This window comes from Falco rusticolus, chromosome 8 (genome assembly GCF_015220075.1).
Source record: "Falco rusticolus isolate bFalRus1 chromosome 8, bFalRus1.pri, whole genome shotgun sequence".
In the NCBI taxonomy this organism is placed as follows: Eukaryota; Metazoa; Chordata; class Aves; order Falconiformes; family Falconidae; genus Falco; species Falco rusticolus.
In genome coordinates, this window is record NC_051194.1 from 29,540,241 (window position 1) to 29,554,684 (window position 14,444).

The 14,444-nt window shown below is 36.9% G+C and overlaps 1 protein-coding gene across 9 annotated transcripts in view; it reads left to right on the forward strand.

The window, feature by feature from the left end:
- The window catches only part of ZRANB3 (zinc finger RANBP2-type containing 3), a 51,421-nt gene that overhangs the window by 3,650 nt on the left and 33,327 nt on the right, over window positions 1-14,444 (forward strand). For 6 of the 9 annotated variants that reach the window (XM_037397040.1, XM_037397034.1, XM_037397035.1 and 3 more), the window contains exon 2: window positions 3,723-3,881. In XM_037397040.1, coding sequence (XP_037252937.1) covers window positions 3,730-3,881 — 152 coding nt within the window. In that variant the 5' untranslated portion in view covers window positions 3,723-3,729. Of the gene's footprint in view, window positions 1-3,722; window positions 3,882-14,444 lie in introns of those variants that run through there. The other 3 variants (XM_037397037.1, XM_037397038.1, XM_037397041.1) reach the window with 3 other exon arrangements.

Below are 14,444 nucleotides of genomic sequence, written 5' to 3' on the forward strand. Positions count from 1 at the left end.
TATTTTTTATGGTAGTATTACTATGTACTAAGGCATCATATGTGCCTCCTCTAATTCAGTTTTATGCTTCTAAAACTGCATGATTTTTATTCAGTGTTTCAGTGAAAGGATCTTGTCATAATCTAGTTCAACAGAAGGTTAATTATGTTAACATTTCATTCTTATATTGTCACTCACAGCAAGCTATGTAGCAAGCTGATCAGAAGTATGTAATTTTCTCTCTTTTATAGAATAGGAAATCATCACAAAATGAGTCAGAAATTTTCTTTAGGGGTGAATCACAGATCTGACTGTTGAACAGGTTTGTTGGGTCCAGCAATCCTGCAGCATACATTTTTAAGGTTGGCTCTACAAAAATGTTTAGTGTTTGGTTTTTGATAGCAGTGTTGAAGTACCTTAATCAACTTCTAAAGAAAAAAAAATGCTCCATGAAAAATATTGTGAAAGGACTATTGAAGTAACAGTTAGAGCTGAAATATTTGTTTGCTCAACTGAGAGATGAAGTAGGTATTTATAAGAGCTTTATGGCGCTTTTTTTCTGTAAAATGCATCTCTTGGGTATACAGGGCAAGCCAGAGGCTTTCCCTTTTCTGTTAAGCAAAGTTCAGTGATGGACATGCATCAAAGAAGCTTGATATTGATCATAGTAGTTATCTGCTGTTGCATGTTTGGCACGTAAGGTACAAGAATATTTTTTTTTAAAACATGTAAGAGAGATTCCACTTATAAAATTGCTGGGGGTGGGGGAGGAGGGAAGCCATAGTCAATAGTGCAATCACATTTAGATGACACAGAATGTCTGGTTTGCGAAAGAAATCTAGATTTCCTTTCTCTATAACTGGCTATTTAATTGATGTCACTCTTTATCTTTGAACAGGTGATGTTCTAGAAGGTCTTTAGTCAGAGGTCTGGATCAGGTGGAGGTTTAGCAGCACTGGGCTTATCTCTTCTTTGGTTAGCACCTTGAGTGCATGACCTGGTATGAATCTAGGGAGAAAAGGTCCTGTCTTTCTGCTGATAGTACAAGACTTAGATGAGAACTGGGCTTTCTGTACCTTGATTGGGCTGTTGGAAGCACAACAGCAGTTTCTCTCCAGCTGTGGAGTTCTTACTCCTGTGTGGGTTGCTTGCACTCATCCAGTGGGTAACATCAAGTGCTCATACCCTTTGAGACCAGGGTTGAAACCATTGTATACAGAAGTCCTTAAGGGTGTGTACATACACGCACACACGTCTGTGATTGCAGTTAGGATTGTTCTTTTCATACATGTGCAATAATATTTCTAGGGCTTTATATGTAGGACAAAGGATAACTCTTCAAAAATATGCTTCTTAAAATACTCTAGCAGCTAAGTAATTAATACAAAATAGAATGAAATCCATAGCAATGGCAAATACAACCCATATGCCTCAACTTTGAGTGTTGCTCAATATTTTAAACTTTTCCCCCCCTTATTGCCTAGCAGAATGGTACATCAGAATGGTTGTGGTTACGTACCACTTCTTTGTAGAAGTGGTAATAGGTGCCCAAGGAGGTATGCACAGAAGTTCTCCAACATTAAGAGCTTGACTGTAGGCTCATCAGCAGCATTTTCTTTCTGGTTCTTTGAATGTCTGTGATGTGTATCTGATAGGTATGCCTATAATTCATCATATAACAAACCCCCCCCACTTATTTTCTGTCTAAATGTTATTAGTCTAGGGATGCCAGTGACAGAATACTCCAAAACCCTGAATTTTCTAGGGTTCTATAGCAGCGTAGTGGATTTCCAGAAAAATCAGGGCTTTTTTTTTTTTTTTTGGGGTGGTGGGGAGGTGGTAGTGGTGGTCCTTTTTCGATTTAGTTTGGGATTTTTTGTCCAGTTACCGTACTGAGAGTGGCTTTTTTTTTTTTTCCCCTCCAGAAGCAGCAAATTCCCAGTAACTTATATTTGCAGTGCTCTCTACTCTTCTATTCCTTTTCCTTAAATCTCCCTGATTTTACAAGATTCACTGTCGAACCAGATGGGATGCGGCCGCCTCGGCGATGTGCGGGGGGCAGCGCATCCCCCCGCCCCTGGCCCCGCAACTTGCAGCACCACGGCCAGGGGCTCGGGGCCCGCCCGCACAGCCCCAAGCACCACGGCTAGGGGCTTCCAGGGGCCGCCTTGGGAAGCTTCCAGTGGCAACGCCCCCTCCCTTCCCAGTGGAAGGGTTTCTCACCTTAGTCGAACGTAGGCCGTAGAAGATGGAGTGTTAGGAGCCGTTTGTGTCGTTGCACTAGAACAAAAGCCCAGTCGCTTTCGACTTGGGCTATAGATAGATACAGCGCTGCAGTGTAGTTACAGCTAGATCTCTTCGCTGAACAGAATGTAACTTCAGCTGGAAGAGTGTATGTCAAGGTTTGTAGCTCAAATTTCATAAATGGAATTCTTAGGAAAACAGAGGTGCTCTTCTTTCACTGCGATATATAGTTTCAACTGAATCAGTGTTTGTTTTACCTCCTCACCTGTACTCCATGAGATAATAGCAGGAAATTGTTGCGAACTCTGTTTTGCATGATCACACTTTATTATGCTGATCAATCATTTGCATTTTCCGCAGGTCTGGTTGCTTTGTAACTAGTCAGTGTAAAAAAAAAAAAAAAGGTTACTTAGTCCCGCAGATCCTTGAAGTGAATGACTGTTTAGCTCAGCACATTCCTTCCTGTGAATATAATGGTTCATCATACCAAATCACACCTGACTTCTTCTGAGTTGCTTCAGAAATATGTCTGTAGCAGAAGGTCTGAGTGCAGTGTGTTCAGAATTTTGCTATCAGACCTGGTAGTACAATAGCTACTGTTAACAATACAGGAAGCATACTTTGGCTGATATTCTTCGTTCCTATGGATATTCAGGTAATCCTGCTCCTCACACAGGCCATGAATCCAAAAGAATTAGGTAATGCTTTGATGTGAAGTTTTGTTGCTTTCCTCATGTCTAGCTAGTGCACTGCTACTGAGCTTTTTAACCATTTATTTATCTGTTTAAAGTCTATTGAAGTTATAAGAGAACAAACCCTAGTATTTCTTCTCTGACCCATCCTCTTGGACAAAAATTAATGAAGAATCCACATTTTCAGTTTGAAGCATAGTATGAGAATTTTCATTAATTCTGTGGTTTAAGGTTGTTTGTTTCCGAAGGGAATAAAGTTCCTTACTCTTTTCTTTTCTTTTCCTTTCTTTTTCTTCTTTTTTTTCCTTCCCCCCAGCTGGGTATATTTTGCCCTTTTTTTCCTGATTTGATTCTAGGGATTAAAAATTTTAGAGAACTGTTAGTGTCATTATCAGAAGGTTAAATAATCTATTTTCCTGTAGCTTTTCTTAAAAATGTTTACTGAAAGAGTTATATTTCAATGTTTATAAATAAACTATTTGAATGGCCAATAAATTTCATTCATGAATAGGGAACTTTCTTAAGTAACTGTTTCATAGCATTGAGTAAGTGATACATGCTGACCTCTTCATACTGGAATAGTTAGAATATTTTATTGATGCTGAGGTGCTGGGCTTTTCCTCCATCACCTGCATCATTTTATGCTTTCTAGGGAGAATTCTCAAGACCTGAGAAAATTTTTGTAGATATTGTCTATTTCAAGATGGAGTGATTATTGTTGTTCCATGAAGCTTTGCTGTGTACTATATTGCAGACCTGTCTTTTAAGTCTTTTTAAGACATCTTTTTTTGGTTTTGTTTCCTTTAGGTTCAACATGGCTAGTACATTCCCAGAAACACCTACACCTGAAGCTTCTTATTCAGAAAATGCTAATGCTAAGCTGTCCTTTCTACCTGAAAGACTGAGAAAGAAACTGCTTCCTTTTCAGGAGAAAGGCATCATATTTGCACTCGAGAGAAGTGGCAGGTAAAATCCTAATTATATCATATGCTAAAAATAATTATTTTAGGTAAATGTAAACTAATTTTTACAAAGGCTATGCCATAACATCAGCTTTTAGGTGAGTTATACTACAGAAATCGTTTGTAAACTATAACGGTTTAAAATGGGAGGTGGTTTAGTTTTTCTCCAGAGGATGAAAAAATGTTTAATAATGCATTATGCGAAAGAGTACTGTAGTATCAAAGATCTCCTCATGTGAAGGGAGGCTGATATCAGTAGGACCATCTGTTTTGTCATGTTAATAGAAAATTCTTAAAATAAGTTAATTCACATTTGTTTCTTTAGTTTATAATGGTGTGGTAGAGCTGTTAAGAGAATGACAGATCTCGATGCATCTATGTGGTTTTCTATTTTAAACTTGGTACAGTTCTGGAGCTCACTGAGCTGCAGCAGCGGAGCAGAAGAAGCCTTGCAGAGTGCTCAGTTAGCAAGTGCAGCAACTGATGGAGTAGGCACTCAACAATTGAATACCTGGTAGATCAGAAAAATAGTTTATGCAGCAGAGGCTGGAAATATTTTGCTGAGTAAAAGCCTGTTATAGGGGCAAAGAAGAGGGAAGGGAAATCTGTTTCCATGTTTATAAACTTTAGAAAATTTAGGCAGTTGCAACATAAAGCCATGAAACTACTGTATGTTCTTTTGGAAAGTAATGATGTTTTAGAGGCCTGGCACTAGTGAAATTATTTTAACTTTAGGTTTTAAAAAAGGATGAATGAAAAATTATTATTTTTTTTAAATAATATTATTTTTTTAATGAAAAAATTTAAAAAGTTTCTGATCATTTCATCATCTTGCTCAGAACAAGAGGCTTAGGGTCTAAGGTGGTTGCTTGCTAATGTTTGTGGGTTTTTGCAGGAGGAAAGAAATGTGCATCTCTTTCTCTAAGGGTGAAAGGTCGGAAGGGAAATGTATATCATCAGCTCTTGCGATTATATGGAACTTTTGATCAATTAAAATTTCCTCTGAAGTGTTTTGCTTTAATCCTATTCTTTTGGCCAAAAACCTTTGGCAATTATAACATTGCTGTCTTCAGGGACTGAAATAAGCCATCTATTTTATGCTGCTAGACTAGGTAGCAGAGTTGAAAGATGAGCCTAGCCATTAATGTGCAAGCCTGAGATTTAAAAAGCTCTATGCTGTACTGGCATTAACTTCTCTGTGACCACTGGTCATATTAGGCATTTTCCTGCTGCACAATGTGACACTGAAAATGAATGCATACAGTTTAAGACTGATAGAATAGACAGCAAAGTCTACATTAGAATTGAATTCAGAAATCCAAAGGGCTTGACTACCATATCTCAGTTGATCTGATTCTAATAAGGGGAAGTGAGGTTTTTATAGTATGCAACTGAGGTGCGTTTGTATATACAAATAGTGAAATAACAGAAGACGTCAAGTGTGTATAGTTTCTTTAATATTCATTAGTGTAGGCTAGTGGATATATTTGAAAGTAGCATAACTTTTTGCAGCCTATTATATAATATAGGGGTTCTTCAGGAAACAGCTTAACTGTAGGACTAGATAAATTTTAATCAGGTATTTCTTTCTTCCTTTTGAGAAGTAATAATTGCCTGCAATAAGTATCTAAAAAGGAACACCTAGGATAATGACTCTGTCAAGAAGGGAATTATATTACTTTCATTAGGGTTATGGGCTTTATGTTGTTTTCTTTTCTTGAAACGCTTCGCTAATAAAAGACTGTCGAGTAATATGGCACTGATGTCTTTACTGTGGTGTGCCTGTGAAAGTGTTTTCATCATGACTGCAAGAAGTCTTCTTCCTTGATGTAGCAAATTCGGCATATTAGCTGGGTCAAACTGAGGCATTGTGTGCACACTCTCAGTTGGCCTCTCTATAAAGTAAAATGTATTAAGTCAAACTTTCCCGAGGAGTACTTTTTTTAATCTGTCACTTTTTCAGGCAGATGTAATTTTCTTTCTGTCCCAAAACAGAGAACAAGAGCCTCAGCTGCTTGTAGCTGAATTTTCTTATTAGTTTGTTAGCCCTTGGCTCACCCAAGTCTTTCCCTTTTGTGTGCTCCATAATGATTTAAGCTTTCTTTCAGTATTCCCAGTGGTATATTTTAGCAGGATCTGGTACTTTTCCATAGAAGTGTCTTTTCTAGTTTTAAAAGTATATAGACATAGGACTTAGAATAAGCAGTATGTGCATCTCAGCTCTTCTTTCTTCTCTCCCTCAGGCTATGCACTCCCTTTCCAGTCATCACTTAATGCTTTGCGGTAGTTGCAGGAAACTGGTGTAGAAGAAGTGCTCTATTGTTGGCTGAAGAGACTCAATTAATATTATATTAGGTTAGACAAGCACCCAGCATGAAAAGGGTCTTATTATTAGAACAAACTTTTATTTCTTGCATGTAATGGTCTGGGAGTAAGCTATTAATTCCCTTGTCTTTTTGTGGAGCATAAAATAAATATGTTGTTATGATTTGTGCTTTTGATTCTTCAGTAAATGAGTTGAAGGCTTTTTCAGTAGATGCTCCAAAGGCATCGTCTAGACTAAACAGAGAATGCCTAACACTTTTCTAGGAAATAATAATTCTAGAGCCAACAAGACAGTGTACAGTTCAACATATGCTAAGATACCTTTTAGCTCACAGACATGCTTTAAAGGTAAGTAACTGCATGGCTGCTTACCCGTTAGTAGAGATTATTCTTCAGAACTGCACTTGGGAAAAGGTACCTAGGAATGGAAACAATGTTTGGTCTTTATTCATAATGACATTAATGTGCAAAAGAAATGGGTGCACCCAGATTCTGTCCTTGAAAACTATTTTATTTTTATGCCTTTTTTTTTTCAGGAAAAGTATATACTACTTTAAAAAACAGCATTAATATGTATGTATTCATTTACATGTGCTTTAAACTGTCTCTTAAATAGAAAGCCACAAACTTGTTGCTTCCAGGAACATAAACTCTTAGCAATGGGCTTAGGAAGTATTTAGGGTTGTTAGGGTCAGTTGTGTATATGCTGTTGGGAGGTGGAAGCCAGCAATTTCTCTTTGCTGGTTATTAGTCGTAGCTTGGGCTGATATGGACAAATTGCCATTTCCAAAGAGCTCAGGGTAACCTAATCGCAAGTGAAGAAGCATAAACCGCAAACCTTAAAGATATCATCTTGCTTATTGTTTAGTTTGCAGGCCTATTTTATTCTTCCATGTAAAATCTATGAAGTATGCAGGAGGAGGCTGACTTGAGAATGAGGGCCCAAGCAATATAGATAAGTCACCAGCCAGTGGTCAGGCGCTAGTGAAGAGGAGGTGGCAGAGATATATGGTCAGATGGCTTGACTGTGCTGAATGAGGATTGTATTCAGTCTCTTCAGAGCCCACATCTCTCTTTGAATATTAATGATTTTTTTACTGTTGCTGTTCACTGGCACAGTACTTGGAAATTCGCAATCTTTCTCTACCATATATTCTTGTTTTATATCCTCTCTTTATAGAATTGTGAGACATCTGTCTTGTATTACAATTTGCTCACCTGCATATATTGTAAAAGTCAGAGGCATGCTTTTGTTGGAAAGTTAGTTCTTTTGCATGTGCAAACCATATCACTAAATACTTTATCAAGTAATAAAAACTGTCAGCAAGTGATTTGCAGACATCATTATTTAGCATTGCTTGCCTTGTTGACAGTATCTGAAAATGATGGCTTCAGACACACAGATATCTTTTTTTCTAGAGATGCTGGCAGAACAATTTGTTTAAGCTGACTTGCTTGTGGATGCAAAAGAGGACTTGGAGATATTCACCGTTCCATTTAATGATCTTTTCCATTATAATGGTATGCTCAAACCATTTTACTGGGGTAGTCTAGTTTCCTGCTATGTTTTCTTCTCACTTCCTTAGATAAGGATCAAATGCATTAACATTGTAATGTCTATTTTCTGCCTGCCCCCCCCTCCCCCCCCCCAAAAAAAAAAATCTAAATATTGAAGTGCTTATTGGTACATTAACCAGGATCTATATTTTACTCCAGTGTTGATTTATAGATAAATTTTGCTTTGTAATGGTACCTAGTAACTATACGTTCTGGAGCATGTGATTTTTAGTTTCCCATACATGCTGGCTGAGTGTTGTTTATTAAGTATAGACACAGTAAAAAAGAGGTAAATGACAACGGATAGCAATAACATGATATGCAGAGTTCATATCTGGCATTAATGTACCATAGCGGTTAGTAACATACCAGTTTTAATGAAAGGGTATTTGTTTCGTTAGGCAGTCATTTTCTAGTGTAAGAAAAATTTGTATAATGTTGTTTTGGATTGTAGGCTACAGAGAATCATTATGATAGTGAGCTCATTGGAGAATGGAGTGCAAGTGTCCCTTATCATAGTAACAAGTCAGTTGCCTGCACTGCAAAACAGTACTTTCTTTTCCACTGACTATTTCTGATCTCTAGTAAGCTATACAGGAGAAACACATAGTTAATTCTTCATTAATTAAAACAGATTTTTAGTTCAAAGACTTTATCAGTCTTCATAGAAATGAATTCCGCCCTCCCATCCTCAAAGAAGGCCAAGAAAACAGGATCAGATCAAAATTTTCTCAAAGATTGTGAACACGGCCAAAAGGTTCTAGCTGCACTTCCTCACTGGAAAGAGAATGTGTAGAGTCTGTTGAGGTTTTGGTAGTTGAGTCAGAAATGTTTACATTTCCCAGGCACAGTATAGCACTTTGTAGGGCCGGGAATTTCTTATACATATTTAAGTTCTTATGCAAATGTCTACATTGTTTTCTTTAACTTTCTAGAATGGTAGCAGGAAGGAGTGATGAAAATGCACTGAAATTCAAGCAGTGGAACAGGCTGCCCAGGGAGGTGGTGGAATCACCATCCCTGGAGGCGTTTAAAAAATGCATAGATGTAGTGCTTAGGGACATGGTTTAGTGGTAGGCTTGGCAGTCGTTGGTTAACAGTTGGACTTGATGATCTTGGAGGCCTTTTCCAACTTAAACAATTCTATGATTCTATGAAATTGAGTCTAGGTATCTGTGTATCGCAGTAGACTAACAAAATTTTTTCCCTCTTGAAATTCAAAATTCTCAAGTTCTCAGAAATCCTTGTTCTGAATCTGCTCTGTATCTCACTCAGCCTGCATGAGCGTCAAAAACCCTGCTCTGTAGTCTGCATGTCCAGTGCAGGACAGGGGTGGAGAGGGCTGGAAATGTGTCTTTTAATAGAATTTTTTAGACCTTGAGGAAGAGGTTAAGGTTTTTTTGTCTGGACTCTGAACTAGGTAGCCTGAATCAGGTGACTTCTTCTGCACTAGCCATTAAGGTATGATACCATGAAAGGTGTAATTTCCATTTGAGTGTCTAAAGCTTTTGGAAGCTGATATAATAAGAGAAAATATGTTCGGTCTACGTTTGCTTCCTTGCACATTTTAGTTTGTGTTAGAACAGTATGTCCTTCTTCCCTTTCCCTCTTATTTTTGTCATTTTACTGAGTTTGATTCTGTTTTTTGTTATCTATTAATCTTTCTTTCTCCTTCTGTATAATTCCACTGTTGCTTTCTGTCTTGTATTGCCTTTTTAAGTTGCCAGAGCTTCTGTTTTACTTTCCTTTTATTTCTCGTATTTTTTGATCCGTGATTACTGATTGATTTGTTTTTTCAGTGCATTTCTTCAGTTTCTTATCTTTACTAGTAGTATGAATAAGAAAAATTCAGAGAAGAAAATATTCTTCTTCCATTTCCATTTTGAAGCACTAAGCCTAGATGCATGTTTACATATCTGTTACTTTCTAAGTCTTAATTTTTCTGTCCTTTGAAAGTTCATAGGTTGATGCAAGTCTACATTGTGATTAAACTCAAGACCAACTGCTTTTTACCATTGTCTAAAATAGTCTCTTTGTGTCAGAATCAACTACATGGTTAAAAGGAACACTTATCAAAAATATTTTACAGGCTACTGTTGGATTGTCCCCCAGTATTTTTTCTCACTATTTCTCTTCTGGGAGATCTGGCATTGTTAGTTTCAATTGAATTTTGCTTTGCTGTTTTTGCCTCTGATAAATCCTCACAGCACTACAGTCTATTAGTTTGCTTGATGTCTTAGTTTAACTTAAGCAAGTAACTTACAGCTTCATTTATGCAGTGAAAACATTAACCATTACTTATTAAAGAAAAATGTAACAAATGGTTGACATGGAGAGTTCATATTTTACGGAGCTATAGCTATTTGATAACTATCACTACATCATCAGTATTTATACTGATAATGTTATAAGATTATATACTAAGTCTTTATATCGACAATTATCAGTATTTATGGAGAACATGTATAAGAGGAATTTTTCTTCAAGTTTTACTCGTATTGGGCCATTTTGTACTCATTAAGTTGCTGGAAACCTTAGTGAGCATTCAGACTATTTCTTTGTAAGCACACAAGGTCTATCTATCGCTCTTACATACAGGTAAGGATGTAGAACTGGTGTAAACACCAAACAGAATATCCTTTAATGACTCCAGATTTTGTAGTATCACTGTTGTTGTGAGACTGGAGTTAATTTGATTTCTTGTTATTAAACTTGTGACCAATTTGATCTTAAGATGGAGAGTTCAGAGTTTAACATGAGGAAGATAAATTCAAAACCAGGCAAGACAAAGTTAATTGTAGCCTCTTTTGGGAGGTCTACTTATTCTCTCTGTTGTTGTTACACTGACTTTGATAGATGCCAGATTAATTAAATTTGCATGATAGAAAATGAAATTCCTTTCACTTTTTTTTTAGTCATGTCTAGGAATATTTCTAGAAATGTCTCGTTTTTATTTTGTTTTGTACTTGGTGACTTGTAGCATCAAGTGCCATCAGCAAATGTCTCCATTTTTTGCAGATCCTGAGATCAGAGAGAACTGGGAATAAAAATAATTGTAACTTCTTAATGTGATTCCTGTCTCTAGTCTCAGTAGATTGTGGCTAGATAGATAGCCTGAAAGAGATGTTTGAAACAAAGCATAAGTCTCTTGCTAGAGTAAGAAAGCAATCTTTTTTTCCAACATATTCAGCAAGTCATTTTAGATGTATGACATTATAATAATTTTGTGATAAATCTTAGTCCTTAAACTCTGCATAATAATACATGAACATTTGTTTCTGGTTTTAGAAAATAAGCTGAAAAGTAGTCCTTGGGGGAAAAAGAACAGAATAATTTTTTAATAAGTATGTGGAGGTTCAAACAGTTAATATACTTCAGCAATTAAATATGGAGCTCTGTGAGTACTTTGTTTTTAATGAAAGGTTTCTTTTTTTAAAGGCATTGGTTTGTAATGTTTCAGAGTACATTTCACATATGAGAAGTGCCAAAGGAGGGAGGGGGGGAGAGAGAGAGAGTTATGATTAAATGAAGATGCTAGCTCACAGAATGAGGTTCAGATGCAGGAAGTATGAATGAGAGATTGAGCCAAATTCTGCAGAGCTTTCATGGCCAGGGAGGCTTGTTTGGAAGTGATGCTGGAGGGACTGGGAAGCAATTCAAATGGAACAAAAATTGCATTGTCAGTAAGTGAAAATAGAATGCTGTTCAGGAGAGGAACTGTGTGGAGTTAAGACAACAACAACAAAAAAAGATACAAGAACAGAAAAAAACAGTGATAGTTATCTGAGAAATTACCTGGTCTTAAATGTGGACTTTTAGCAACAGGAATAGAGAAGAAAATAGAGATTTTTAGAAATGCAGGCACAGTTTGTTAGAATGGAAGAGAAGAAACAAGTGAGATAAAGACTACAAATGTAAGTAATAGGTTGTTAGCGGTGATGGGGCAAGGGGAAGTGAGTTTAGTGTTAGCTGTGTGCAGTGAAAGTTTGCAGTGGGAGAATCTACAATGAAAAATTGTTGTGTTTAACTATAAGCATCAGGGAGAGGGTGGAATGAAATTTGAGTATGTGAGACAAGCCACATTAACGTGAGTGAGAAAAAGCAAGGTCCTAAACAAGTATGAGTCAAATTCTGTCTGACAGTGGAAATTGGATGGAGAGGAAGAATATAGGCAGAAGGGAAAACTACCCCAAAGGTAGATGGGTAGACAATTTAAATCTACACACTTTATGATATCTTCGTATTGTGTTGAAGGGGGGACAAGTTAAAGTAGAGGAGATAAATCAACGTAGAAAACGTCAGCAGAATTGCTTAGTTAAAGAGATATGTTTCAGAAAAGTGCAATATTCTGTCAACAGTTGAATGGATGGTTAATTTTGAAGTATTTGGAAGGTACAAAAGTATTTTGAAGTATTGTATGGAGAAGGAACCAAGTGTAGGAGAAAACACTGGTTTTGAGAGCTTGGGGTGCTGGAGGGAGAAGACATTGAATCTGGGAACTATTGAAAATAGAGATGCTAATGATGAGACATTTTTCTTGGAAATTCTTTTCCCTGTTGCCTGGTTCAGCTAACTTTAAGAAGAGTAGTTCCTCTGCAGCTCTTGCAGTGCAGATCACTGCAGGAGGAGGGTCACTTGGGAAAGCAGAGTTTATTGGAGAAGTAATAAGTACCTAAATTTCATTGAAAGTCATTAGGCTACATACTGAGGAGGAGCCACTGTTGTGCCAATTAATACTGAGTTCAAGGTTTGTAGCCTAGATTGTCAGTAGTTGGAATTATTTGATGTTTTTCCAACTGTTCCAGTTAACTGAGGTCAATCTTTCTGCATTGAGTCAGCTGGTGAACAGATTTGTCTCTAAAGCGAGTGACTGAATAGGTGAAGAGTTTTCAGTATCACTGTTAGGTGTCTTCTTGACTGGAATTTTTATCCCTTAACAGTTTAATGTATTCTAAAAACCTATTGAAGTGTCTGAGCTTAACCTTCAGTTTGACCACTTTGATAAGTGTTATTGCACATACCTTCGTCAAAGCTAAAATACTAGGATATATTGGCAAATGTGTTCTCATAGCTTTCAAATCTTAATAAAGCATTTTAGATGGGGTTTTTTTCGGTTACATGGTGAGGAGTGTAGGAGAAAAGCTTAAGACAGCACAACCATTCTCCTCTACACTCATTTAGAGACTCATTAACACTGCAGATGTGGCAATTTAGTGCATCTTACATTAGATTGAGGGTTGTTTTTTATTATTTGGGGGAGGGGGGTTAAATGCCTAGTGTAGTTCAAGAGCAAAGGTATAATCTAGCTTAAATCTTCTGGGGCTCTATTTTTGGTAAAAAAACCTTGATTATTTTTGCAAGGAAGTCAGCTCTCTTTGTTCTAGTTTTAGGACTGCGTGCTGTGATTACTGACACACAAATGTAATGGTTGCTTGCGCAGTTTTATATAAAAATGTACTAAGTTCAGATCCCTTAAATAACCCTTGGTTAAGATGTTAGTGCTAAAGTGTTGGCTTGTGAGTAGGAGGTAAATTATATGTTGTAGCGTTATATAAAACTGACTCACATGAGTAGGTGAGAATCCCAAGAATATCAGGACACCCACACTAGTGAAAGAAAGATGCAAGCTTCCTCTGTACAACATGTTCCAAAGGACTGCATTAACAAAAACAGCTTTAATTTGTTTGAGTAGTAACAAAATTTTTCAGTGTTTTAAGAAATGAAGTGCTACTGCTTTGACTGTTTGTCTTGGAAAATGCATTTAGAAGTGAAGAGTTTTTTTTCTGGAAAAGTTACCTGCGGTTCTAACTATTTTTTGCTGGACAAATAGCTGTTGCAAATTCGTCAAGTTATATTATCCCTGCAAGCAAGCACTAGGTGTATTGGATTGCTGTACCCCTTCAGCTTTTTATCCTCCATGTGAGGAAGCAGAACTGTCTAGTTTAGGGAGGATATTATTGCAAAATATTTCTGTAGTTACAGGAAACCTGTAGCACTGACTGTATTACTTAGTAGGATTCTTGGTTATATAGACCTTATATATATATATACCACCGTGTTGTTAATTGGTATTCTTGCAAGAGCAAAGTTCAAAATGAGATTCTTTGTCTTTGCAAAGATACCTTGCTGAAGGAGCCATGATTAATAAATGAAACTTTAACTGTACTATTTGCTTGGTTAGTATTGCTAACATTTCAAAAAGCATGACCTGAACATAACCTAGACACACAGAAATAGAAATTATTTTCATTGAAACATTTTTTCCTTCCCTGAAACTCGTTTTCATGAAACTGTTTTAGTATTAACCTCTTTCTGATGCAGACTATTTTTGTGTAGCAATATGATATATACCACACGAGTTTAGCCTTAGTTTCCTTCTACTTCGCTAATCAGTTCATCTGCATAAGATTTTAAAGATCTGCTTCTCCTTCTGGTTTGCAAAGTTTGTTCGAATCGTCTTGACACCAACACAACCAGGAGCTCTTTCTGTGCTCTTTGAAGTTTGAAAAAACTTGCAGAAAAAGACCAGAGCTTTTACAGGGCTAGGTTTTGGGTTTCTTTCTAAGTTCCTTCACCTGTGTTGTGTTAATTTCTGGATTCTCTCCAAGGTTTGCTGTAGTAAGAATCTGTAAATGCATCTTTGCTTGGTGCTGGATACCTTTACGAGACTGTTCTGGTAGGGTGT